At 48.9% G+C, this 25,799-nt stretch overlaps 13 protein-coding genes across 13 annotated transcripts; 5 read left to right on the top strand and 8 right to left on the bottom strand.

Moving 5' to 3' along the window:
• The first annotated feature begins 1,405 nt into the window (after positions 1–1,405).
• Positions 1,406–3,360, top strand: B0J16DRAFT_185701 (uncharacterized protein). Its single transcript, XM_046122706.1, has 4 exons — positions 1,406–2,037; positions 2,083–2,150; positions 2,198–2,583; positions 2,634–3,360. The coding sequence occupies exons 1-4, from the start codon at positions 1,797–1,799 to the stop codon at positions 3,004–3,006; spliced, it is 1,068 nt and encodes a 355-aa protein (XP_045979191.1). The 5' UTR covers positions 1,406–1,796; the 3' UTR covers positions 3,007–3,360.
• Positions 3,361–3,435: 75 nt separating this feature from the next.
• Positions 3,436–4,597, bottom strand: B0J16DRAFT_273489 (S-adenosyl-L-methionine-dependent methyltransferase; the record flags this gene model as incomplete). Its single annotated transcript, XM_046123646.1, has 3 exons — positions 3,436–3,675; positions 3,724–4,461; positions 4,517–4,597. 3 exons carry the CDS (start codon positions 4,595–4,597, stop codon positions 3,436–3,438), a joined length of 1,059 nt encoding a protein of 352 aa, XP_045979190.1.
• A 259-nt stretch (positions 4,598–4,856) lies between these two features.
• On the top strand, positions 4,857–6,305 carry B0J16DRAFT_185691 (uncharacterized protein). The gene is made up of 3 exons (XM_046122705.1): positions 4,857–5,680; positions 5,730–6,077; positions 6,130–6,305. The coding sequence occupies exons 1-3, from the start codon at positions 5,090–5,092 to the stop codon at positions 6,205–6,207; spliced, it is 1,017 nt and encodes a 338-aa protein (XP_045979189.1). The 5' UTR covers positions 4,857–5,089; the 3' UTR covers positions 6,208–6,305.
• Positions 6,298–7,171, bottom strand: B0J16DRAFT_349271 (Asp/Glu racemase). The gene has a single exon (XM_046128874.1). It carries the CDS (start codon positions 7,100–7,102, stop codon positions 6,404–6,406), a length of 699 nt encoding a protein of 232 aa, XP_045979188.1. The 5' UTR covers positions 7,103–7,171; the 3' UTR covers positions 6,298–6,403.
• Positions 7,172–7,883: 712 nt separating this feature from the next.
• B0J16DRAFT_349270 (uncharacterized protein) lies at positions 7,884–8,466 on the top strand. Its single transcript, XM_046128873.1, has one exon. It carries the CDS (start codon positions 7,939–7,941, stop codon positions 8,359–8,361), a length of 423 nt encoding a protein of 140 aa, XP_045979187.1. The 5' UTR covers positions 7,884–7,938; the 3' UTR covers positions 8,362–8,466.
• A 45-nt stretch (positions 8,467–8,511) lies between these two features.
• Positions 8,512–10,588, bottom strand: B0J16DRAFT_418277 (uncharacterized protein; the record flags this gene model as incomplete). Its single annotated transcript, XM_046133751.1, has 5 exons — positions 8,512–9,194; positions 9,244–9,418; positions 9,479–9,722; positions 9,771–10,059; positions 10,105–10,588. 5 exons carry the CDS (start codon positions 10,586–10,588, stop codon positions 8,512–8,514), a joined length of 1,875 nt encoding a protein of 624 aa, XP_045979186.1.
• Positions 10,589–12,137: 1,549 nt separating this feature from the next.
• Positions 12,138–14,277, top strand: B0J16DRAFT_404657 (permease family-domain-containing protein; the record flags this gene model as incomplete). The annotated part of the gene is made up of 10 exons (XM_046132817.1): positions 12,138–12,227; positions 12,273–12,362; positions 12,415–12,511; positions 12,561–12,654; positions 12,698–13,055; positions 13,100–13,209; positions 13,260–13,264; positions 13,298–13,740; positions 13,791–13,915; positions 13,963–14,277. 10 exons carry the CDS (start codon positions 12,138–12,140, stop codon positions 14,249–14,251), a joined length of 1,701 nt encoding a protein of 566 aa, XP_045979185.1. The 3' UTR covers positions 14,252–14,277.
• A 23-nt stretch (positions 14,278–14,300) lies between these two features.
• Positions 14,301–15,475, bottom strand: B0J16DRAFT_185669 (RmlC-like cupin domain-containing protein). Its single transcript, XM_046122703.1, has 3 exons — positions 15,145–15,475; positions 14,525–15,089; positions 14,301–14,479 (listed from the first exon to the last, which is right to left on the bottom strand). The coding sequence occupies exons 2-3, from the start codon at positions 14,973–14,975 to the stop codon at positions 14,403–14,405; spliced, it is 528 nt and encodes a 175-aa protein (XP_045979184.1). The 5' UTR covers positions 14,976–15,089; positions 15,145–15,475; the 3' UTR covers positions 14,301–14,402.
• Positions 15,403–16,309, top strand: B0J16DRAFT_185673 (cytidine deaminase-like protein). The gene has a single exon (XM_046122704.1). The coding sequence runs from the start codon at positions 15,603–15,605 to the stop codon at positions 16,260–16,262; it is 660 nt and encodes a 219-aa protein (XP_045979183.1). The 5' UTR covers positions 15,403–15,602; the 3' UTR covers positions 16,263–16,309.
• Positions 16,310–17,398, bottom strand: B0J16DRAFT_185662 (uncharacterized protein). The gene is made up of 2 exons (XM_046122702.1): positions 16,867–17,398; positions 16,310–16,813 (listed from the first exon to the last, which is right to left on the bottom strand). The coding sequence occupies exons 1-2, from the start codon at positions 17,313–17,315 to the stop codon at positions 16,357–16,359; spliced, it is 906 nt and encodes a 301-aa protein (XP_045979182.1). The 5' UTR covers positions 17,316–17,398; the 3' UTR covers positions 16,310–16,356.
• Positions 17,399–17,725: 327 nt separating this feature from the next.
• On the bottom strand, positions 17,726–20,297 carry B0J16DRAFT_349265 (uncharacterized protein). The gene has a single exon (XM_046128872.1). The coding sequence runs from the start codon at positions 20,188–20,190 to the stop codon at positions 17,860–17,862; it is 2,331 nt and encodes a 776-aa protein (XP_045979181.1). The 5' UTR covers positions 20,191–20,297; the 3' UTR covers positions 17,726–17,859.
• Positions 20,298–22,051: 1,754 nt separating this feature from the next.
• Positions 22,052–23,395, bottom strand: B0J16DRAFT_349263 (NADP-dependent oxidoreductase domain-containing protein). The gene is made up of 2 exons (XM_046128871.1): positions 23,062–23,395; positions 22,052–23,009 (listed from the first exon to the last, which is right to left on the bottom strand). Exons 1-2 carry the CDS (start codon positions 23,233–23,235, stop codon positions 22,131–22,133), a joined length of 1,053 nt encoding a protein of 350 aa, XP_045979180.1. The 5' UTR covers positions 23,236–23,395; the 3' UTR covers positions 22,052–22,130.
• Positions 23,396–23,736: 341 nt separating this feature from the next.
• On the bottom strand, positions 23,737–25,688 carry B0J16DRAFT_185640 (transmembrane amino acid transporter protein-domain-containing protein). Its single transcript, XM_046122701.1, has 5 exons — positions 25,427–25,688; positions 25,111–25,372; positions 24,871–25,062; positions 24,424–24,821; positions 23,737–24,373 (listed from the first exon to the last, which is right to left on the bottom strand). The coding sequence occupies exons 1-5, from the start codon at positions 25,580–25,582 to the stop codon at positions 23,939–23,941; spliced, it is 1,443 nt and encodes a 480-aa protein (XP_045979179.1). The 5' UTR covers positions 25,583–25,688; the 3' UTR covers positions 23,737–23,938.
• Positions 25,689–25,799: the final 111 nt, after the last annotated feature.

Here is a 25,799-nt window from a genome sequence, read left to right as displayed (position 1 = left end):
GTTGACCGTATCCATTCCGTCCCTTCTCGGCCCGACGATAGCAGATTAAGTTTCGATAACCTGCCGTCCAGTCTTTTATCACATCACCAAACTTGCTTTTCTCCCCACGTGGAACGTCAATCCAGCACCAGATCTTCCGGTTCGGGCCATAAAATTGCCTGCCGACATACGAAAAGCCAAAAATGGATGCCTCTATCCCACCTGTGAATAAACCTAGAGTGATATCGGTCCGCAGATCAGGCTCGTATGTCGTTATCACTCAGACTTAAACTTTCGCTTCAATGTCGTGGATAAGGAGGCAGGATACGACTGTGAGATCCCTGTTAGGGTAGCATCGGTTGCTTCCGCCAGGGACCCATTTATCTAACGAGCCTGTTACTGCAAAAGGACACGATGCTGTTAGAAACGCAAAGAAAACATGTATTGGGAATAGTTCTGCTTTAAACCCGTGGAGTTTAACACCACGTGTGAGGCACTTAATGCAAGGCACATTTGTCATTAGACCGAAAGCAAGGCACGAATATGCAGGTGACTTCTGTAAGGCCTTACAGATAACGGTTTTAACCATAATCGGTAGGGAGACCTCTCCACGTGTGTATGCAGGGGTTCTAGTCAGGATGAAACCGGCAGTTCAACAAGTGACGCGATTACGAGTCATAAATCTGCCCAACCGAAGGCGGCAGTGCTGTTTTGTGTTGTGCAGATATTGTTGAAATCTGATATCTCTGTTTGATATACGTTTGATCGATCGCTCTGTGACCTCAGCCACATCTGAAGATCCAATCGCTGTGCTACTTCTAAGCCATCATCACAATCATAGTACGGATATAAATCTTGCCGCAAGGGTGGTCTTCGGATGAAGGCACACTATAAGTGCCAAGACTGGTCTGGACCTCAAAGTTTCGCTTAGCGGAAAGCCCGTTCGTGAAGCTATCCAAAGTTTACAAGGATGTTAAATTCCGTCGGTATCTTCAATCAGCGGAATCTTTCAACAGGTGTTCATGAGATCAGTAAAGATTCGTCATTCTCGTGATCAGTTGTGCATTTTGCCCAGTGAAACGTATCTACTGTAACATTCAATACCCCTGAAACTCGTTATTAAGCGAATAATATTTAGACGCAAACGATAGTTACACTGGTTTTCTGCATGAACTTCCGGCGATCCGGACTTAACACGGCAGGTACTTAAGAACAACAGGCTTGGCGTAGGTAATTGAATTCAATTGCGAGCGCATACAACTGACTACCTCGGCATCTCCTGGCTATCATGTCCGGAGCTGTATATCTAAGTTTCAGAAAGCAAGGCTATTATAGTATATCACATTTTCTTAGAATAGGTTTACGGTAACACCGAGAGCTAGTAGATCCCGATGAACTACTTCAACCGAGCCTCAAAAAAGTAAATAACAGCCATAATTGACGGCATAAGCTGCTGATTAAGTCAGCTATAGGCGCTGATTACTCCGATCCCTTCCTCTTCCCAACAACTACCGCAGAACCCCAGACCCATATTTGGCTCAAGTAATCCTCCCGGCGGGAATCATGGCAAACGCGGAATGAAGAACCAGGATAAGGGATCCTTGATAGTTCACCAGGACCCCGCCTGTTTCGAGTGTGTTACTGCCCAAGTAACATACCCACAATAAACTGGAGAACATGCGTCCGCAAACGAACAGCTGCAGCTGCACAGATGATCTTAAGTGAATACCCAGAAGGATAACAGTTCGTAATAGTCCCAATACAAAGACCCTTCCCTCGCTCGGACCAACGTTTGCTCTCCTCAAGTTTCCTCCACAATGGATATCGACCCTTTTGTCTTCGCGGCCTTTGGGCCACCGCCCAGAGACATAGATTTGTCTGCTAATAGTGAGGCTAAGAATGCTGGTGTTGTTCTCACGTTATTGTGTATCTCGGCGCTGTTTTTGGCGGGTAGGATAGCGATGAGGACGATGCAGGTTTATGGGTTGAGTGTGGACGATTATGCTATTCTTGTGTCGTTTTTATTTGTCACGCTGACGGCTGCCATGGTTGTTACTGGTAAGTCCCCAGACCAAGGTAGTCGAGTTAAGCTGACATCCGCAGGTGGATATTCTGGTGTTGGGAAACATGTTTGGGCTCTTACGATTAATCAGCTTGAAGAAGTTATAAAGGTTTGGTGGACCTGTCGATCGAAGATGAATGATACTAATCGTGATAGCTCACATATGTCTACAGCTTCATGTTCGTTGGAGCCGTGTTCACCACGAAAGTGTCGATCCTCCTCTTCTACCGACGAATCTTTAGCCGCGGCGGACTTCATTTCCAAGTCGCATTCTGGTTCGGCGCTATCCTTGTGGGGGCATACCCCATCATCTTTGTGTTCACAATGGGCTTTTGTTGCACGCCTGTCTCACACTACTGGACGCGAGTCAAGGGTACTGAGGGGAAGTGCATCGATGTCGGTCATTTCTTTGTGATTCTGGCTATCATCAATCTAATCACCAATGTCATTGTGCTGGTGATCCCTGTTCCGGAAGTGCTTAAGCTGCAGATGAGTAGAGGGAAGAAGGCAGCTGTTTTTGGGATCCTAGCACTTGGAGGATTGTGAGTGACAACAAAAAGTCTAAAAACATTGACGACTAACCATGTTATAGGGTCTGCATCGCCAGCGCCGTACGAATCCACTACCTGAACGTCTTCTCCACCGCAGTCGACACAACATGGCACATGGGCCCGGTAGCCATCTGGTCCTCCGTCGAGCCCTCCATGGGCATCGTATCAGCCTGTCTACCGAGCTTCAAGTCGCTACTACGGCATCTCCGAGGGAAGAGTGTAGCCCGAGCATCCACTCAAGTGTCGAATAGCGGTGGAAGAGGAAACAACAAACCGAAATTCGATGATGAGATTGCGTTGAGGAGTCAGATTGTCGGAGGTGAGGGGAGCATGCGAAGTACGCAGGGAAGTGAGGCCGATAGACACATTTTTGTCAAGACGAGTGTTGAGCAGACTTTTCATGAAATGCCTTAGATGGAGGAGATACCAGATGACGCAGATGTTAGATGAGATGTTATGATACCACTAGTTTTGATTTGCAGGAGGTAGTCATTAATGAAATAATGTCAATCAATCCAAGAGCTCTCACATCTTGCCTGCCCAGTATCAACAATATATCGTTCTTGTTACCATGATGCCTCGGACCAAGGGAAAGTTCCTCCCCTGCACAAGGGTTTCTTCATGAACCCACGTCGTGACTTCATACACCTGCAGCATTGGTCATCACAGAAAGACTAAGAACACTGACCGATGTCAACAGAACATTTTATCGCTCGCATGCAAGGCCAAACAAATCGGGATCTAATAACAAAGCCGGCTACCTAAAAATAAATCATTTAACCACTGCCAAATGACACATACAGTGAGTGCCAGATAAGAGCATCAGTGTCCTATATCAAAAATTTATGCTGTAGCCGGCTTACGTCCCGTGATAAAGCGATAACTAGTGATCAATCTCAAATCTCGAAGCCGGAATTCCCGCTTCACACCTTCCATCAACACCATGACCTGATCCTGTGAATAATTCCATACTCGCGTGAAAAGAGCAGGCGTATGTGATTCGACAGACATTTGCATGTGTGTAAGTTCGAATTTGCCTAATTCCTTCAACTTTTCATCTTTTGCCCAAGGTCCGATCGGTATCTATCGTTGTTAGTAAAATGGTTAGGACAAGTCGAAAGGATGACATACGCGATGGACTCGCTCTTGAACGTCCTCAAAACCAGCATCAATCATCCACTGCTTATGGTACTTGGCAATATTAATCTGCTTTCCAAACATCTTACTCGCCTCATCCAACTTGGCAACCCACTCCATCGTCCAAGGCGCCCGATCACAACTATCATCATCGCTAAATATCCAGGCATCATACTCTTGCATCTCAACATACCCACCCGGCTTGAGGTTCTCAAGAACTCTGCTGTAGAAAAGAGGCCAATTTGCTGATGTACCACATAATGCTCGACCGTGGATGTAGTCGAACTTTTCATGATCGCGATACGTCCACTCATCTTCGTAATCGTCGACGTGAAACATGCAATTGCCTGGCACCCAGTCAGGTTGGATGGGGGAAAGATCGACGCCGGATACGGTTGCATTGGGATATTCATCAGCCATTTCGATAGCCCAAATTCCAGTGCCGCAGCCCAAGTCCAGAATGCGGTAGTCATCTTGCTGATCTGATGATGGTAAAGGTGCGGCGTGGAGTGCTCCGCCAAGAAGTAATCGCCAGATATGATGCTGAAGATCTAAACGCTGCTGCTCCTGGTCATCATTGGGAAGAACATATTGTCCTTCTCTGTAGGCGTGATAGCGACGACCATTTTCGTACTGGTAGTCGAAGATGGATGAGGTCACGGATGCGGTGTAGGATGAATCTCTGTCGGACCCATACGTGGAGTCTGCGTCATCACCAGGCAATTCCTCCTCCTAAAAAGAAGTATAAGAATACACCGAGTCATTTAGAGAGTTTAAAAAGGCTTACATCGACTTGTAGCGGCGCATGCTCCTCTTCCTGCCGATCTTGGTTCTGGTTGTCTGCAGGGCTCTTTGGCGATTGGCTCATTTCGAGGTTCCGAGGAGAAGTCTGACCCGACAGATTGGTAACGGGTGGAGGAGATGACGATTCCCGGTCAAAGCCCATGTTTGACGAATCCTTCACTAAGAAAATAGGTAGTAGACCGGTGTTTCTGATGGTACGGTGAGAGGGGAAAAAAAGAAGGAGAAAGACAAGATGACTCTTGCCACGTGGAAAAACAATAGAAATGAGCCGGAATGGCCGCGCCTGTTCTTGATTCGATAGAACGCGAGGCAAGTCTCAAAGCGGAAAAGTGGCCTCCTCTGTGTCCGTGTTCCTCAAGCCACAGGAAGTCAGGAACTAAGCTAGCCAGTACCCATCATTCGATAACCCCATTCTTTTAGGTCCATTTACGTAGTAGACTCTTGGCTAGGCCTGTACAGGTTCTAGACGAGGGTCTACTACTCTACGCGAGACAATTTATCCGCTTTGACTTCCCCTCTTTTTTTCACTGGAAATAATCCAATATTGCATGCAAAAATGGTCAACGAAAAGCTCATCTGTGTCATCGGCGCAACTGGTAACCAAGGCGGTTCCGTCGCCCGTCGTTTCCTCCACGCAGGCTTCAAAGTCCGAGGTCTATGCCGCGACACCTCCTCCGCCTCCGCCCAAAAACTCACCGCAGCTGGTGCCGAAGTCGCGTCTGTCGACTTGAATGATGTTGAAACCCTCAAGGAAGCCTTCAAAGGCGCCAACATCATCTTCAGCGTGACAAACTACTGGGAGCCATTCTTCCGACCTGATTGTCGACTCCAGGCCGCTGAAAAGGGTATCTCATGTCGCGAGTTTGCGTACAATGTCGAGATTCAACAGGGAAAGAATATTGTTGATGCTGCTGCTACTGTAGCTGGGGGACTTGATGAGAATGGCTTTTTGGTCTCAACTCTGAGTCAGGCTGAGAAATGCAGTGGTGGAAAGTTTAAGGATTTGTATCATTTTGATGGAAAGGCGGATGTCTTCCCGCCTTATATTGAGGAGAAGTATCCTGAGCTTGCGGCAAAGGTGTCGTGTATTCATACTGGATTCTTTTATACCAGCTTCAATATTCTTCCCGACTCTTATATGAAGAAGGCGAGTTTACCAACGAATGACGGTTGCGAGATTGGCTAACGAGATGAAGCAATCTGACGGAAGCTTCGAAATGGCCTTCCCCACGACCCCCGAGGCTATGGTCCCCCATTTAGATCCCGTCGGCGACCTGGGCAACTTTGTTTACGCCGTATCTCAGATGCCCCCAGGAAAGGCCTACATGGCCGCCGGTACTTTCTGCACTTGGCCCGAATGGATCGAGACCTGGGGCCGCATCAACAATGTCTCCGTCAAATATCGACAGTGTACTGTTGACGAGATGATTGAAGCTACACCTGATAAGGATGCTGGTATTGAGACGTCGTTGATGTTCGATTATGCTTCTGACCCTGGATATGGTGGTGGTATGGATTTGTTGACTGCCAAGGATATTGAAAAGGTATGTAACCGTTTTATTGTGACGTTGATGAGATGCTTACTGTGTCTGATAGGCTGGTATTGAGTGCCCCATGACTACTTGGGAGGAATGGGCGAAGAAGTACGACTGGTCTCATATTCTCAATCAATAGAAGCTAGATTGAGTCCTGTGCCGGTTTCATTATAGAAGCGCAGGAGCAACATGATTTATAGATCAGATAAACAATAATCTCTATAGAAAGAGTTCGACTTATAAGAGAGAACCGTGAAAGTTGATAGGCCAATGCATGTTGCACGACCAACACAACACGAACCAACAGCCATACCCTTGTCCCATGCAACCAACAGCTAATCCTCCAACTGCCACCTCGCAACACCCTTAGCATGCAACTCAACCGTATCAAAAAGTGGTCCTTCAACATCCCCCGGCTTCAAAATCATCTGCAATTCCGTACAGCCCAAAATAACCCCCTCAGCACCCCGCTCAAAAAGCTCCTTCACAGCATCCATATAAAACTGCTTCGACTCCACCGTGACATTATCCACAGAGAGCTCCTTGAAAATAATATCATTCATCCGAACCCTCGTCTCTTCACTCTCTGGAATCAGGACTTCAACACCATATTTCTTCTCAAGTCTCCCCTTCAAAAAGTCCTGCTCCATAGCAAATTTCGTTCCCAAAAGCGCAATTTTCTTCAACCCCGCTTTCACGATGGCTTCGCCTGTAAAATCAATAATGTGCAGCAAAGGAAGACCTGTCGCGGCTTCGATGTCTTCTGCCCAGCGATGATTTGTGTTGACGCAGAGAACGATGGCTTCTGCACCGATGGACTTGAGGTTCTTTGCAGCGGTGCAGAGCTGGTTGCTCACTTCGGCGTAGTCGCCTGCTTGGAAAATTGCGACTAAGTCGGAGTAGTCGAAAGAGTGGAGGACGAGTTTGGAGGAGTGGCTGCCGCCGAGGGTCTTTTGGACGTGCTCGTTGATGAGGTCGTAGTAGATTAAGGTTGCGCGGTAGGTTGTGCCGCCTAGGAGACCGAGAACGCGCATTTTGTGGTTGGAGGTGATTTGGTGGTGAGAATAAGTAGGGTCTGAATGCTGTTGAGTGAAGTGAATGAGTAGTGATGAAGATAAGGTTTTAGGGTTGGCCAACGGTGACGCTTTATACCTTTCAAAGGTGAGTTCGCTCGTGATGGTTTGGTTTGTGTTAGTGCGGTACCTGAAGGGCGTCGATGTCGAAGATAATGGATCTCGCCAGCTATTCTTAGTGCTATCGCGTTCTCTCAATTGGTCGATTGAGCCCTGTCGTAAGCACTAAAGGCGGTGGCTCTCGCATTTGACCCACTTCGATGTACCTTCTTAGCATTCGATATCTGGAACGTATGTTAACCAGGATAAACAGCTGGGTATGCTTGTCCAGAAAGCCAAAAATAGCAGGTCGAGTCTGGATGGATTCAATTGATACGAGTAGGATGAAGGATTGGTAAACCTGAGTTGTCAACTTCAGAGATAAGGGCTCGGCAAGGTTGTTGTGATATTGACTGCCTGTCACAACCATTCAAGAACACCCTTGTTGACCAGAGTGACCAGCGCAAGTAGCTTCACCAAATACGTCCCGTACAAGACATGATAGACAATAAGACTCAAGGGGGCAAGTTCTGCGTTATTCAGGAGTGGAACGACTCAGAGATGTTTCCACGGCACTTTCGGACACCCGCGGTGATCTGGCATTATCACCGCGGGGATATCGGACTTCTCCGCGGTGTTCGATCAGTATATAACGTCGCTTTTCTGCTCCTCCAAAATGCTATTCGTCTCCAGAGACAAGACCCGTCGTTGTCTGAAACCATCATTTGTACATTCAGAGTCCCCTCAATATCTACAAAATGACTCCTTATACCACCAACTGGACTTCTTCCCGCGAAACCCTTGAGAGAGGGCTAGAGAGCGTCCTCGTCGGCGACCCAACCACCACAAGATCCGACCTCGAGAAGTTCTTCACACCCAACTACACATCTATCGTCGATGGAAAGTCTGTCAACTTTGAAGAGTTTGTCCAGCATATGGAGCATCTTCGCAAAATCACTACCGCCATTAGTGTACAGTCTACACATTACCTTCGTGACGGGAATCAACTCGCAGAGAGACACATTGCTACGGTTGAGTTTGCGAATAAGCCGACTGCCAGGTTTGAAGTCTTTCTCTTCGCTAGGGTGAATGAGGATGGGAGAATTGAGAATTTGGTGGAGACTTTGAGACAGTTTGAGGGATTGGAGGAGGATAAGGATCTGGGAAGTGCAAGGGCTTAGAGATTATCATCACAGACAACGGTATCAGGCAACAGAGGATTGATGGGCAAGGGAACAACTGGGATAGAAAAATATGATTCTACTTCTAAGAATATTAAGTCACCAGGGGTATAATGCTATCTAAGCCACGCATCTAAACAAAGGAAAGAATCAAGTATCCTTCACAGCCTCAATCAACCTCCACTCCCATATCGTCTTGAACTGCATACACTCCGCCAAAATCTCTGGCTCATCCCACCACCACCGATCAGCAATGATATACTCTCTCCAAATCTCCATCCAAAGCATTCTTCCCACGGTATTACGCAGTTCCTGCCTCAAGCCCTCTTCTGACTCGTGGCCATCTCGTACGTATTGTAGTTGACTGCTGTCTAATGGGATGGAGAAAAACTGAGTTGTTTCGACAAAGTTTGGATCCACGCGCAGTGATGCGTTCTTGAGCCAGACCGGTAGAAGTTTACTGGGATTTGTGCATCGAAATGAGGACTCGAGGTTGAAGAGGAGATGGTCTTCGATCCATGTTCGTAGTAGTGGGCCGAGGGTACCCGTTATTGGCAATGGATCGATAATAGTGAGATGAAGAGAACCACCTGGCTCGAGACAGCGGTGGATGTTTCTTAGTAACGCGGGAATATCTTGTGATGGCATAGCGAGAGGAAGTCGTAAGGAGTGGACGGCTTCAATGCTTGATGGCGCGACTGGAAATGCTGAAGGTGACCGCACTGGTGAGAGAACCGGGCGAATATTTGGGAATATCTCAGGCGATAAGGGTGCTGCTGAGAGATGGTACACTTGTTTGTTGTGGTTGACTGCGGCTAAGTATGAAGTTACAGCTGAGATATGTCAGTTTCTGTTCACCATTGTGGATTACTTCATGCTTACCTGGTGTTTCGTAAAGAGCAAGAACCTTCTTCGGCGGATCCGAAGGCTCACAGCTCATATCCTCTCCACTGACATCCGGGTAAATCGGTCCATCCAGATTATACATAGCCGACAACATCCACTGCATCTTCTCAACCTCCAAATCCCTCGACGAACTCGGCGGGCCAGCAACATCCTGTGCTTCAGTCAGACGTAACAGCCTGACCAGATTGCTCTCCCTTGCCAAATATTTTACATCGAGTTGCATCGATGTGGGCTCTTTCGGGATGTCGGGCTCTGGTGATGGAGTCTGTCGTGATGGGAATGATGGTTCGGTGGGCGTGCAGCCCCATGTGTTGGGTGGTTTCCATGCGTCGGAGCTGGGTTCGGCGCGGAAGGGTGTGCTGGACGAGGCCATGCGACGGATGGTTTTGGGTTTCGGGACGTAGGAGCGGCTGCTTTGGGGACGGGAAGGGAGAGGCTCAATCGCCGGCGGTGATCTGTCGAAGTTAGCACAAACACAGCGATCGAATATGATGAGTACTCACTGGCTACTAGTTGAGCGTCCTCGAAGTTTGGACTTGATGGTTGAAGGCTCGACGATAGGAGCCGTGATGGTGACGCCGCAATTGATGAGATATGGCGCATCGGATGATGATCGCGGTGTCGTTGTTGCTTCGGTACTTCTCTTGACGAACGAGTCTGAACTGAGCGTTTGAAGCAAAGGCCAAGGTCGCAGTATCACGCTTTCGAGGGTTTCTGTATCCCATGGTGTGGAAGACGTCGTCAGTGTCGGCGAGGGAGGATCGTCGGGTGGGTTGTTGCGGATGTATAAATCTACCATCATTAGCATTTGCGACGCGCCTCTTGAGATCTACATACCTGTTGAAGGTCGAGTGGTATCGATCAATTGACCATTCCTTCTATTCCTCAAGTCCACAATCTTGGGAACATGAACAGTTGTCTGCTCACTGCTTGTCGAGAATGTCGAGATTGAGTCCGACTCATCATTGTAACTTGTCGCAGAAGTCTTTGCGGAAGAAGAGACCGACACAGTAGGCGATATCGTTTCAACATTCCTCCTCTTGCAGAAAGGCGGTACGTCGCTCGATGAAGAAGACCCACGACTGAACAATGATCTCGCTTTCGGTGTCGCATTGCCCTTCGGTGTAGCTGTCGCTTTGTTCTCCCGATGTTCCTTCCTTGACTCCTTGGGAGCCGCCCAACTGACTTCCCACATATTAAGTCGATACCGATCAAGGTCCGATATTCTCAAAGCGAGATTCGACGCTGGTTTTCGAAGGATGGAGTAAATGCGTCCTCCTCTTGAAGAAGGCGCTGCCTCGGGCTGTGTTAACGGTGTCATCCTGCATGCATGCAACGTACGATGGTGACAAAAGAAAGGTTGAGCAGGGGGGATGGGGGCTTGCATACATACCTAAACTACATAAAATATTGGTCTTTTCTCGGTTTGGTATGGTTGATTTGGCTTACCACATGGCGACAGACTGGCAAATGCAGGGCTGAACTTTATGGTCTTTGGACATTCGAGGCCTCCAAGAATGGGAAAAGCGTGGCTTAAAAGATGGAGAGACCGAAATCTCCGGGACTTGGTAATGTTAGATGTGATTACTCCTCGAAACGCCATCTCATTTACCTACCTGTACTACGGATTACGTATCGTTGTCCCTTGCAGCTGAGATAGCGACAAAACCGCTGGGAGGTCTGGATGCGGCCGTGGCTTGCAGCTATGGAACGCCTTTTCTGAATGGCCGCATGATTCTTTTCTATTGTTTGCTACATGCCTGCGTTTCGTAATTCTTGCGAGGTTATTGTTATATGTATGATTGCATTTTTATTTCGCGAATTTGACTTGGATCTACATGATTGCTGGATCTCAAACACAGCTTTGGACATTTCTGGGTATGTGCACTTGGGGTCGGCCCGGACAATAAGATGGAGGGGAGGCGGAAATAACAAGGGAGGAAGCCAACAGATCAAATACCTCAGATCACCGCCAGTACCTGGTTGTGGCTTGCGATTCTAGACCATTTGCGGGGCCCCATTGCATCCGACAATACAACACCATTCTTAGTAAAGTTAGTCAGTCACAGCCCTCACAGGTCTAAATGAACTCTATCGCATGGAACCGAATTCCTGGGACGAGCAAAAATTAGTCACAATTTGAAATGGTTATTCTCAATACACAGTCTAACTTTCTGAGATACTGGCTTTTGACCGTCTCACAGGTGGCAGGTATCGCCGAGAGAAACGTGTTGGTGGCTTAGCAAACACACCAGGGATTCGTGCAACTATCAGACCAAGTTTATTTCCCGGCCTGCAGCAAACTGTTTCACAAGCGGGTTATTCGGGAACTGGTTTGCGTACTCAACCAACCGTACAGGTAATCTTATCGTGTATTGAACGTTGGACGATCTAGATCCACGTGGGAAAAGCAAATAAACACACATCAGACGATAAACTTTACAATAAATAGGCTATTGACTGTACCTTACAGCTTGGTCCACCTATTGGACGCCTCTATTGAGAAGAGACTGTACCTATTCAGGAGAAAATGTACCTCAGCTAACCTCTTCTCGTTCGTGTCACCTCCGGGGAGCGGGTATTCATTCTTTTCCGCGTCGGTGCTCCCGCTTCCGAAGTTGGTGTGGCACAAGCCTTGATCCTCGTGTGATCTTTATGTCTTGATTGTTAATACTGTCTGTGGCTTGCGTATGAGCTGCAGTTTGTTATCTGAATGTCCAACGTTGAGTCCAACAGATCCCTCACATACCTGACTCTTCTGATCATCTTTCTCTATATACCAGTCTTTCTCGAACAAAGATCTGTCATACTACCTCAGATCCATGATTCACTAACTCGACTCAAACGCCTTCCTTGGACCTAGAAGCACAATGGAATCTAACAGCCGCACCACAAGGTTCAACCATCGCGTCGCGACGTCTTTCATTGGTCGGTACTTCAGACTAGAAGGCAGTAGTCACGTAAGACATTCCAGTCCTCAACACCAACAACGCTCATTCTTTTAGGACAAGGAAATCACGGGGTCGACCTTTCTGAATGAACTTCGTGCTGGGGCGACGACTTTTGCGGCTATGACGTATATCATTGCTGCTAATGTGAGTATACCTCAATATCGGTGCAAGATTGGTGATGTTGATGAGGGTTTAGGCTTCTATCCTCTCGCAGACGGGTGGACCGTGTTTTTGTGATGAGGTCAATAGAAACGATTGTGATAAGATTCCTCGTTATGCAATTTGCAAAGAAGGTTTGTGCCATCAACTCAGATATGAGAGGGACAAGCTGACTTGAGACAGAGGTTAGAAGTGATATGATTATGGCGACATCAGCTCTCGCTGCACTATCAAGCTTCATGTTCGGCCTCGTCACCAATCTCCCCATAGCCCTCGCGTAAGCAACTCCCACTCCAATCCAACCTCTCTAACATGAACAGCCCAGGCATGGGTCTCAACGCCTACTTCGCTTTCCAAGTAGTCGGCTACAATGGCTCCGGCAGCATCCCTTACGGCGTCGCCCTAACAGCAGTATTCATCGAAGGTCTAGTCTTTATCTTCCTCGCACTAACAGGTATGCGACAATGGCTTGTCAAACTTATACCTTCAACGATCAAAACAGCTACAGGTGCTGGTATTGGTTTGTTTTTGACCGAGATTGGACTTTCGTATGGGACTGGTATTGGGGCTATTACTGGCGGGTTTAATGCTACGCCTTTGGCTATTGCGGGTTGTCCTGTTGAGATGATTAACCCGGATACGCAGATGTGTGATTCTGGGATTATGTCAAGTCCGAAGGTGAGTTATGCGCTGAGAGTGTGAGATGAGACTGACGTGGCTAGATGTGGACTGCTATCTTTGCTGGTGGTATCTTGGTTGTTTATCTCATGGCCTTCCGGGTCAAGTATGCCTTCATCTTCGGCATAGCTCTGGTCTCAATTCTTTCATGGCCGTAAGTTACTACCGCATTCATAAAGGAAAGTATCCTCTAACAAGTTTCAGCCGTGGTACATCCATAACATAATTCCCCGACACCCTAGAAGGAGACTCTCGTTTCGCTCTCTTCACAAATATCACATCCTTCCAACCCATGAAACACACCCTTAACGCCTTAGACTGGAACATCTCCGCCCACGGCACCCAATTTGTCATCGCCCTCTTCACTTTCCTGTACGTCGACATCATCGACGCCACTGCAACACTCTATTCCATGGTCCGTTTTCGTGGTGTAATAGACGACGCAGATGGGGACTTCCCTCGTTCGACTCTGGCGTATTGCTGCGATGCCGCAAGTATTTCTATAAGTGCTCTTTTTGGATGTTCACCTGTTACAGCATTTATTGAGAGCGGCGCTGGAATTGCTGCCGGGGGAAGGACCGGGATTACGAGTATGACTACCGGGCTGCTTTTTGGTGTTGCGGTTATGTTTGGACCGGTTTTTGCGAGTGTGCCGCCTTGGGCTACCGGACCGACGCTTATTCTGGCAAGTCATTGGTGAAGTTCGTGTGAGGGACCGTTCTAACAATTTTGCAGGTTGGATGTTTAATGGCGAGGCAGATGAACGAGATCAACTGGCGCTACATTGGCGACACACTCCCATCATTCGTAGTCATCGCATTTGTCCCATTCTCATACAACGTCGCCTATGGCATCATCGCGTAAGCCAAACCTACAACCTCCAAAATCCCCAAGCTAATATCGCCAGTGGCATGTTTCTCTACACAACCATCAACATCCTCGTTGCTTTGACAGTGCGCGTCTCAGGCGGAAGGCTAGAACCAGAGAACTACGACCTCAAAGAGTACTGGACGTGGAAGGCTCCTGGAAGAAAACCATGGTATGTTCGCGCTGTCAAAAAGTCCACGACGAAGGCAGATGAGTCGTTCCAGAACGGGTCGGATTGTGAGATGATGAGAGTTGGGTCTGATGATGGCAGGAAGGATGAGACGGGTGTTGCGATGCCGCAGAAGACGTTGTCGAGGTTTTCTAGATAGTCCATTGGCTGAGAAGCACTGACGGGTGATGGGTGTATTCTTGTATATAGTTGCAACAGTCAAAATTCACTCTGACAATTAATTATCTACCTACTCAATTACCACGCCGGATCACCAACCACCACTCTGCGCTCCGATCTCCTACTCATCCTTACCCGGACTTACAACCCTTGGGCTCCCACCCCTCGGCTTCGAAAGCCTGTCCACTTGGAACAAACGCAGGCGCAACTACGCAACATTAGCTCGGTCCACTCATCACTCATCATTACTTACCAGTAGTCCCAACAAGAGTCCAATCCCCCAAACTCCTGGCCCTCTGCCACTCATCCGCCCTAACAACAACCTGCGGTCTCTCACCAGCAAACAGATTACTCCCCATGACGTGTTCCTCCCCACAAGACCCATTGTTCCAAGACACAGACAGAACTAACGGTGCACCAGCGTAATAGTGCCAGACTTCAGCTGCATCGAGCTTATGCCATAACGAGTCACCTTCGGAGCCTTTAAGAAGATAGTAAATTGCCGTGCTGACGGAGCGGTTTGTATCAGGGATGGTTTCAGGATCGATGAAAGTTTGGGTGAAGAAGCCTTTTTCATCGGAGGGTTCCATTTTGAGAAGATCGATGATGCTTTGGGCTGAGCATTCGTTTATTGGTTTGTCGGTTCTGGGGATGTGGAGGGCTAGGCTGAGGGGCAGCCATGATAGAGCGAGTGAGTACTTCATTGTCAGATGAGTGAATCGTGCGGTTGATTGAATGAAGGGTGACTTGAGCTGAGGTGTTGGTGTTTATATGTTTACGCGCTTACGGATCGGTAGCTTCGGGATGACGCAGTGACGCTGCTAGTGTCAGATTCAGCACAAAAGTGAGTAAGATGTTCCACTTATGACGTACGGGCTTGATTCGAGTCAATTTATTCGTCGGACTCGGGTTAATTTATTTGTCGTTGCTGTGGTGGGCGTTGATTCAGGAAGCAATAATAGACAATTATTGGCTGTTGCGGCTTCTGTAAGTGAAGGGGAGATCGATATTGGCTGTGATGGCTTGGCGGTTGTTATCGCATCACCGTTACTTCCACAGCCAGAGCACTATAGAATTAGCCCAATTATTGACCAATTGGCGTATTTTCTTGCTGGGAACTGGATACATCTATTTCAACCTTCGCGATAACTTTTAAGAAACATTTGACCTCTCAGCTCTTTCGGCCAGCGCCGCCTACCGCCAAAGATCTCGCATGGCGGGGTAGCCCGCTCCGATCCTGCTATCAGATAAGAACCTATATTTGAACCGCTCAATTCCTCGATGTGAGTTCAATCTGACTTCACTCCAGGACTACGTCTCTATCGTTCAAAATGGCATCTAAAACACCCCAAGAACTTCTCTCCGCACTCCTCAAAACCCTTGAGCAGGACATCGTCCCCCTCACAAAAGAAGGCGTCTCTTCAGGCTCCAAAGTCTTCGGCGCCGCAATCCTGTCCTCTTCAACCCTCACCCCCCACACGGTTTCAACCAACAACGAGCGCGCATCCCCATTGCTACATGGCGAAATAAATTGCATCCAACAATTCTACACGCAAACCTACCCTGATCCCAAGAACAGACCTGACCCTCGTGAGGCATGCGTCTTTTTCGCTACTCATGAGCCGTGTAGTTTGTGTCTTAGCGGTATCGCCTGGTCTGGCTTTAAGGAGCTGTATTATTTATTTACTTATGAGGATAGTCGGGATACCTTTGGGATTCCATACGACATTGAGATTTTGGAGGAGGTTTTCCGAGTGAAGGCCGATGGGGAGAGTGGCGAGGCGTTGAGGAAGAGGGCGTTGTATAACAAGAGCAACAAGTTCTTCACTGCGAAGAGTATTGGAGATCTTGTTAGTGAGATTAAGGACGAAGAAGAGAAGAAGCGTTGGGAGAAAGAGGTGGAGAGAGTTAAGAGTCTGTATAACGCTTTGGGTGATGAGTATCAGAAGAATAAGAAGAGTGGGATAGAGACTTCGAGCACGTGGAAGTAGAAGGTCTGGCTTTCCAGTGTTGGTCAGGGTTTATGAACGAAGATGTCACATTTCACAAAAGAATCTTCGATCAGTCTCCAAGCAAAGCCCCTTCTCAATAGAACAACAGCCCTGCCCCAACAATTACTCCAACAAACACTGCCACAACAGGCCCAATTCTCACTCCATCTAACCCTGAAGCCGAACTCTCACCATCATCAGAGCCACTCGACGCAGAATCAGTCGCAGAACCAGTCTTACCCGCCTCCTTCGAATCCCCCTCCTTATAAACCATATGAACAGCATGAAGCTTTTTCTGAACGATTACCTCGTCAGGAGCAACGGGTAACATCTGGCTTCCAGTTGTAAACGGCACTGTCATTACGTAGTCATCAGGGTTATCCCATGTCCGGATGGACCTGATGGGATCCGAGTAGACGCTTGTTCCGACGGTGTAGACGGTGGCTATTAAGGACGCTGGAAGTTGTCGCCGGCAGAATTCAGTGTATGTGGCTGATGTTAGGGGCATAATTGAGGATTGACATATACCCGCGATACCAGCCGTCCAACCACTAAGAAGGCGATTAGGGCTATAATGCTTGCTGAGATGGGAGATCATACATACCTTGGACAACAAACGGCAAGCGTCTCGTCGGACGCTAGAACGTTGAGCCAAACCTCATCAATTCTAAAAGGATAAGCTGTCGTAGCAGCATCCGTTGTAAAAATACCCTCTCTCGTAATTGTCGAGCCATCACCGTGTGCGAGCTTTCCAGCCGTCGTCCAACCTTGAGGACAAATGAGGCCTGGGGAAAAGTAATCGAATACCGCCATACCCCCAGTCTTTAGGGCTTGGCTCCTGATCTTGTCATGTTGAGAGCCCGACGGGTGGCATTTGCCCATGGTGGTGACGCTACATGATTCCCAGCCAAACACGAAAGTGGGGTTGTTTTCTTTGGCGAACTCGATGCCGTCTGTGGTTCCAGTTGTGCATGAAGGGGGTGGTGAGTGTGTTGTTGTTAAAGGGCCGAGATTGGTGAATTGATAGCCTAAGAATTCTGTAGCGGTTGGCATGTTGGCGGATGACACTAAATTGGGAGGCTGTCAGATTAGATTCCGCGGTAGTAGGGCCAAGACCTGTCATAAATAGTTTTCAGAAAACGATCGCTGCAGTAAACACGAGGTGATTCATAAGTGCCTTATTATCTGTTTTAAGCGGTCAGGTGTCGTGATATCGTATGCTGTGCCGTAGAAATGCTACCAGGCTCGGCGCAGAGCCAATCATGACTGCATTTCTTGCCGCATAAAAGGCATGCTTACTGGGGAGTCGCTGGACTAGATTACTAGGCTGAATCCTTCAATAGGCAAGCATAAAAAGGACTGGTCTAGAACATGCCGAGGCCTTAGCCATTTTAAAAGATAACGGAGAATGTTAAACGCTGACAAGTCACCGAGTCGCATGGATACTGTCGGCACACTTCAAATTTCAAGTCATAGAGTAGTATTAAAAATTAATAATACCATGAACTAACTAGTAAGAATTCCTATCCAACGTTGCCCATGGTCGATGTGTATCAAGTAATCAATAAATCCATCGTTCAATCCTTCAGTCCAAAATCTACATGAAGACAGCAATGACGGCAGGAACAGCCATCAAGAGGCCGCTGCGGACAATGCTACCACCGCTCACAGCAACGGGAGGGGTAGGGACGGTAGGAGGGGGAGTTCCAGCAGCGGGAGGAGGGTACACAGGCTGGGTGGGGACCGCAGGAGGAGCCTGGGGAGGAGGAGGAACAGCAGAGTGAGGAGGCTGAGCAACGGGAGTCTCGTAGACAGGAGGAGGGACGACCCATGAGCTGGGGGCAACAGGAGGAGGAGTAGGGACAGTTCCGTTACCGGGAGGAGGGTAAGGAACGGTGGCGGCAGGAGGGAGGACGGGCTTGTCGCCAGTGGGCTTCTGAGGAGTGGGAACCTCGTGAGTAGGCTTCTCAGGAGTCTCGTAGGTAGGCTTGGTAGGCTTGCCAGGAGTGGGAACCTCGTGAGTGGGCTTCTCGGGGGTATCATAGGTAGGCTTGGTAGGCTTCTCAGGAGTAGGAACCTCGTGGGTAGGCTTCTGGGGAACCTCAGTGGTACCGGAGGCGACACCAGTGGTCTTGGGGTTCTCAGGGCAGTAGGTGGTGCTCTCGACGATGGTGACGGTGGGAGCAGGAGGAGCAGTGGTAGGAGGCTGGAAGGTCTTGGTCTTGCGAGTCTTGCAGGGGACGACAGTGGTGAGAGTGTCGGTGATGGTGGTGCAAGGCTTGGGAGCGGCGTGGGTGGCGGTGGTCATGGCAGGGACACCAGTCTCGGTAGCAGGGCAGACGTAGGTGCTCTTGATGATGGTGGAGGTGACGACCTTCTGGGTGTAGCGGGCAGGGCAGTTGATGACGGAAGCAGCACAGCTGGTGACGGTGTAGACCTGGGTGGAGGTGAGAGTGCGGGTAACATCGCCGATGGTGCCGTTACCGTGGACGGAAGGAGCAGCGGTGGTGACGGGCTTAGCAGCAGAGCCGTAGAGGGGAGAGCCGTTGGTACCAGTAGCGACGGGGAGATCGTAGGCGTCGGTGGCATCAGATCCAGCACCGGCGGTAGCAAGAGAGATGGTTCGGGTCTCAGACTTGTCAGACTTGTCGCCGTCCTTGCCCTCAAGCTCGAGGAAAGCACCAGTCTGTCCACGGTTGGGCATGCAGACCTTGGCCTTGGCAGCAGTGGCGAGCTCAACGGTCAGAGTAGGGGCGAGGCTGAGGTCGAGAATGTCGCCAACCTCGACGTCAAGGTCGACAGCGAGACCGAGGGTAAGAGCAATGACCTCATCGACGGAAACAGCACAGTTGTCGGTGGCGATGAGAGCGGCAGTGTACTCAAAGAGGGAGACCCAGACAGCGACCTTGGCACCAGCCTCGATCTCAAGAACGGGGATATCAAGCTCGGCCTCAAGATCAACCTCAGCACGGAGACGGAGACCAAGCTGGAGGTTGATGTCAGCGGACAGATCAACCTCAGCACCAACACCGAGGGGAAGAGCCTTGGTGACAAGACCCTCAAGAGAAACATCGACGATATCCTTGGTGAGGAGAGAAACCTCAACGAAAGCCTCAGGGCCGAAAGCGAGGTAGACACCAGCAGATAGGTCAATAGCAGCGTCAACTCCGACAACAAGGTCAAGAGCAACAGCAGCACCAGCCTCAGCCTCAAGAAGACCAGGGATCTCAAGCTCAAGAGCAGGAGAAGCGAAAAGCTCGATAGACTCGTGGACAGCAGCAGAGGCAGAAATGTCAACCTCGACGTAGGCCTTCACACCACCGAGACCAATGCGGACGCGAGGCTCCTGGAGGAAGTTCTTGACGAGCTCGAGAGTGGCGTCACCCTCGATCTGAGCCTTGGGGAGGTTAAGACCGAGCTTGATGGCAGCGCCGTTGGCGGAAGCGGGGGCGGCGACACCCTTGAAGAGGGTGCGGTCCTCCCAGGAGTGGGAGAGGGGGCATGTAGCGGCGCCCTGGGTCTTGGAGACCTTGTTGTTGGATCCGAGACCGAGCTTGACGTCGGCGTCGACACCGGCAGCACCACCAACATCGGCCTTGACGCCAGCCTTGACACCATCACCAACCTCAGCGTTGACATCAGCCTTGATACCGTCACCAACCTTGGCACCGACATCAGCCTTGATGCCATCGCCAACCTTAGCATTGACATCAGCGTTAACACCGTGTCCAACACCAGCGCTAACGTCAGCGTCAACACCAGCAGCACCACCAACCTTGGCACCAACGTCAGCGTTCACAGCGTGACCGACATCGACACCGGCGTTGACACCAAGACCCTTTCCGAGAGAAACATCGGCGTCGAGGCCGAGCAGGTGAGGAGAGGCCTGGGCAACAGCCACAAGGCCAAGAAGGCTCTTGAAATGCATTGTGAATTAAAAAACAACAAAAATGGATAAAGTAATGAGTGACTGGAGCGAAGGAAGTGCTACCTGAACTTTGAGTTGTCTAAAAGAGTGACTGGAAAGAGTGCTGAAGACTGAAGAGCAAAAGATGAATTAGAGTGGCAGATCAGCTCTATTTTATGGACTGTTTTCCATAGTGTTGTGACTCTGCATAGGGGCTTGGTGATCATCAGCGGATACTCATCAATCTCGCCTGTCGTAAAGGTCACCTTGACAAACCCATTCCGTCTTGTCTGTGAGCAGAAAGCAAAATAGGGCCTGGCGATCGCTATTTCAGACCCCTGGTGGTTTGGACGGCTAGCGGGGGTCAGGTGGCGCTGATCAGCGTGAACCCTGCCTTCGGGGATTTAAATTAGGGGAGGAAACCACGTGAAGTGGCTTTGTTTCGTTTCGTTTTCGAGGTCTGACGTCTTTTTCAGGGCTGCTGTTACATCTGTTATGGACTTGTCGCGCGCAATCTCTATGTCTATCAGTTTCGGAATTCTTATTAATGGACTTGATCGCCCTTTTCGATAAAGATTTCGTCTTATCTTTCTGTCTCAACTCATGTCGACTTGGCTCAGTGCGCTTTGACAGAATTGTTACCAAAATTGGAGAAAAGAACTGTCAAGTCCCCGCAGACAAAGCAAAGTGCCGACTGAGCTAGTCAAAGCGTTTGTGTCTCACTTGACATGGCCCTGAGGACGGCATCTTATCCTATCGATAAGATATAGCCAGGGCGACTCAAGACTGTAGACCATTGGTTCTTTGACGACCTTAGTGACAAGGAATTTCACCGCCTGGGCGCAAAAGGCGGCTCGGACGACTGGGGGTTTAGAGCGATGGGCAGGGGAAAGTGGAGAATAGTGTCGATCAGTGCACAAGAGCCAAGCTTGTCAAGTCAAGCTAGAAGAGCTGCTCGAATCATGGCTTTTGTTACTTCCTTGATGATTGTGAGCTAGAAAGTGTCAGGCGTTGAACAAGATTAAATCCCTTGATTGAACGGAGTAGTATTTGACAATATGATTGGATGTAGAGACAGGGCTTCTATCGGAGCGTTGAGGACAGGCACTTAGTTGCTTCTGAAGATAAGGTGTAATTTAAGTCTTGACACGCGAGAAACAAGGTGGACGTTGGTCTGAGTCTCGATCTTGGTCAATGCGACGACACTGGATTAACAGACGGAACTTGCCGATTTGGCTTTGACGATGCTACACTAACAAACTCGCGTCACCGGACAAAGGTCAAAGAACACAGCAAATCGCTCTTGCTAAGGCAGCTAAGCGTATTTGCTTTGATTCAACTGAGCTAATAATGTGCCGCTCGGCAACTTTGCGACGATCCACTTGTTCCTGCATGCATGCTGTGATGGTGTGCTTGAAGGTTACAGGACATGATGCTACCCTATATGCAGGTTGGATTTACATCTCGATGGTCTTGTAACGCAACAATAGAACAGAGGATCTGCCTTATGAACATGCGGCTACTTTTTAAGATGAAACGTTAAAAAAGAAGAAAGGTATTGGATGTATGAGTCGGCATGTTGACAAAATATTGGTGGAAAGCACCGACGATTGACACCCGTGTTGACAGCCGATGCACATGAAGCGAGTATCGGTTCCGTGACCAAGTCACATCATGCTATATCTGACAGAGCAATCGTCGGTCGACTAGTCTTACTACAAGCAATCGTATACAACGCTTATCGGTCGGTTAATCCCCCGACGACAAGACCTGGTACAGCTTATCGCAGCTATCGTCGTTTATCCATGCGAGGTTCCGACATCGAAGTCTCGGTAGATCAACACATCACACGGACAATAAACGAGTCTATTCATTAGGTAAACCTGGGTATAATTCATATTATGCTCGCTATAAATGTCTCAAAAAAGCACTAGTCTATATAATCGCAAAGGTCAAAATGATCACAAGTCCAAATTACGCTCCTCCTCTTCCTCAGGCTCCTCCTTCTCAGGAGCCCCCGCATCAAGGCCCTCGAACAAATCCCCCCAATGTTTAGGGTTCAACAACCTTATCTTCTTATCCTGCTTCTCAATCTCCTCCAACTCCTTCTTGCTAAACTCAACATCCTGCGAACAGAAGTTGTCGGAGATAAAGTCAGGATGAACACTCTTGGTTACAACGATAGTGCCTCTTGCTTGACCCCAGGCCAAAATTGTTTGGGCAACGGTCAAGTTCTTCTTCTCGGCCATGTTGACCCAGAATTTATCTTCAAGGATGGCGGGGTATTGATCGCCGTAGGTCGGGTTCGTGGTTGCGAGGGGTGAGTATGCGATTACTTTGATGTCTTCCTTCTTGTGGAAGTCGACAAAGGATTGTTGTTGAAGATAAGGATGTGTTTCGAATTGATGCGCGTAAGGTCGGATGGTGGCGATTTTGAGGATCTTCTTGATGTCCTTAGGCGAAAAGTTGGAGATACCGATATGGCGCGTTAACCCAGCGTGGACAAGCCCCTCCATGGCTTTCCATGTATCTTCGAGGGTGGTCTTATTGTCGATTTCTCTCGTGAGGGGATCGGAGTCGGGGGTCCAAGCGATGGGGTAGTTGATGAGGTAGAGGTCTAGATACTCGACTCCGAGGTTGGCGATGGAGGCTTCGATGGCCTTGCGGACTAGTTTGGGACGGTGGTTCTCGTTTTCTAATCTGCTGGTGACCCAGATGTCGTCGCGCTTGATACCTGATGCCTTGATGCCCTTCCCGACGGGTTCTTCGTTGTTCGACTTTAGAGGGGCATCGATGTGGCGATATCCCCCTCGGAGAGCATGTTCTACTGCAAGCGCTGCCTATAACCAGTCAATATCATGATGTAAAGAGCAGTGCGACAATAAATTTTACCTTTTGGGGTCCGGCGAGCCACGTCCCCAGTCCCAAAGCCGGGATATCTATCACGGTCTCATTCTTCTCAATCTCGGGCATAGGCACGGGATGAAATGATGTGGCTATTGAGAGAAGAGTATACGTGACGATACTCACAACCGTGAGGAACGAAAATGCCCTCACGAAGCTCATCGTGATATTGTGTTGTGAGCGAAAGGGTATTTGGTGGTGATGGTGAAGATGACGTGATTTGGATGATGCAGAAATGTCAGGGACTTTTTTTTTGCTCAGCTGACGATGGAAACAGCGGAAGTGGGTGCCTGGCAGGTGGCAGGGGTTGTGTGATGTCATTACATAAGCGGGCTTAGCAGTGATGACGTTTGACAAGTGAACGAGTGAGGCTGGACAAAGTTTGAGGGCGGTTGGGACGGCAAGGTTTGACCAATTATGAAACAAAGATTGATTCAGCCTTATCATTGACATCAGATGCATCAATATGATCAGTTTGCCTCATCATCGATATTTGTTCTGGTGGCGATAAGTCATTGAAGTCAACACTTCAGATGAGGACAGTCTCACTCTAGGATCTAGTGTCAACACAACGGTCATTGTTAACATGGTTCACATTGAGAACATGAAGACAAATCATTTGAGAAACGAAAAATGGGTATTCTATTGTTTAATGATGTCTTCCTTTTTACATGTAATCAGTATACATAGCCATCCTTGCATCAGTCTATGCTGTAACACAAAGAGATCTATCTCCATGACAGGGTCAACACATAGTACATCAAAGCCAACAATCGTAATAGGGATGCAAAAAATCAACAAAGGCTCAAAAGCCAACTGACTCGAGATTCCAGTCTCAAGTTTTCCCTTCCGAACCATCCGAAGTTTAGTGAGCTCCGCCGGCAGAGTTGGCGTTATCAGCACAAGACCATGGGCTAGTACCACCATCAGCCTTCAACGAGTTGTTGATACCAACGATGGATCCATAAGTGCCTGCAATGGTCATGAAAGTGCCAATGATAATAACAAACGCGCTCCAGCCAACCATAAGACACCACTTGGCAGACTTGCTCTTCTTGCCCTTGTGCCAGTTGTCATAGAGCCACATACATCCGTAAGGCTGGAAACACATCATTGTGCCAAGGAGAGCTCCGATAAGGGACACAAGACCTCCGAAGACGGGGATGGCACTGGCGATGATGTACGCAATGATGGTAACGCCGCCTGTGCAACCCAACCAAGTGGCCCAGTGCACGATACCGTTGGAGTTGAGGTGCTTGGTGCCTCGCAACAAACGGATAAAGAGGTATTTGGCAGGAATCTTGTATACGTTAGTAAGAACTTCACAAGACAAAGACAGGGAACACTCACGTGAGTCATAAGCATAGCAGTCACAATCAATCCAGGAAGAGCAAAGCCGTAGCAGACCTTCTTCATCAAAGCTCCTGCTGAACCAAGAGCAGGCGAAGCAACATAAGAACCGCAGTAAAAGTAAACGACGATACCGATAGTGATGTAAGTGATAGTCACAATCGATTGGCAAGTGATCAGAGAGCGGGTGTAGTGCTTAGGCTCGCGCATTTCAGCAGCGATCTGGAAGAAAGCGGGTGTGCCGGAAAAGGCGAAGATGTGGGATGAAACTGCTGTGATGCCGTCGACAAAGGAAGGGTGGTTGACGAGTTTCCAGTCGGATTGCCAGTGGCCTTCAGCAGGGCTGGGGGCAGCTGCTGGACGGTCTTGAACGCCGACTGCGACGGTGACACAGAAGACTGAGGTTGTTAGTTATGCGTATATGTTGTTGAGAGGGACTGAACTTACTGGCTGTCATGATACAAACGAGTCCAATCCAGGCCAACCATCCGATCTTGCCTAGTGTGCGAATACTCGCAAAGCAGAAACCGAGAACAGCGGCGACAGCTACGAAAACAGCTGTGCAAGCAGCATGTGAAGAAACGGAGTTGAGACCGATAGAGATACCCAGCATCGCTGAGCCAGCAACGAAGATCCAGTCTAACACCCAGTTAGTAACTGCACCACAACAACAGGCATCTCACATACAAAGCATGAAGACAGTCGCGAGAAACTCGCGACCAATTCTCCCGAATATCATGTATCCAGCATCATCAATACCGTAAACTTGAGGATGACGCTTTTTGAAAACACCAATCATGTAGTCTGACCATGTTGTAATAACAGCCACGGCAATAAGACACAGAATCCCTGGAATAAGACCAAGAGCATCGAATGTTTGAGGAATTGATAGGACGCCGAGACCGATTTGTGTTTTTGTCATTAATGCGACTGTCGCGATCCATCCGACCTGTTAGAGTCTCGTTAGTACAAGTGAGTGACTGGGATGTTGTGGGACACGTACGTTGCGGTAGTTGGGTCCATCTTCTGAAACCTCGCCAAAGACGGCGTCGTCGATGCGTTGTGAAGTTCCTTCCTCTTGGGAGCAATTTGAGGGTGATTGTGATCGCTGGACGCCTTCTAGGTCAGAAGGAATCTCATCTTTCTTCGAGGGCGCCATGGTGAAGAGAGACTGTTCGGGTATCGTGTGTCTGTGTGTATGGGATCCGTGGGAAAATGGAGAAGGGAGTCTTGGAATCTGGGGAAGATGGAGCCCAGAGGCAAGGGGAGCGTCATCCCCTTATAAAGGTGGTCTTTTTATGACTACAAGAAACTGATTACCCCGGATTATACTCGATCGAGACCCTATTCCTATCTCTTGTACCCACAACAACTCC

Source organism: Fusarium flagelliforme (assembly GCF_020744385.1).
Source record: "Fusarium flagelliforme strain FIESC 12 MPI-CAGE-AA-0113 chromosome Unknown B0J16scaffold_7, whole genome shotgun sequence".
Lineage (NCBI taxonomy): Eukaryota > Fungi > Ascomycota > Sordariomycetes > Hypocreales > Nectriaceae > Fusarium > Fusarium flagelliforme.
The sequence above is the reverse complement of the archived record's forward strand: the minus strand, read 5'-3'. Positions and strand labels throughout refer to the sequence as shown.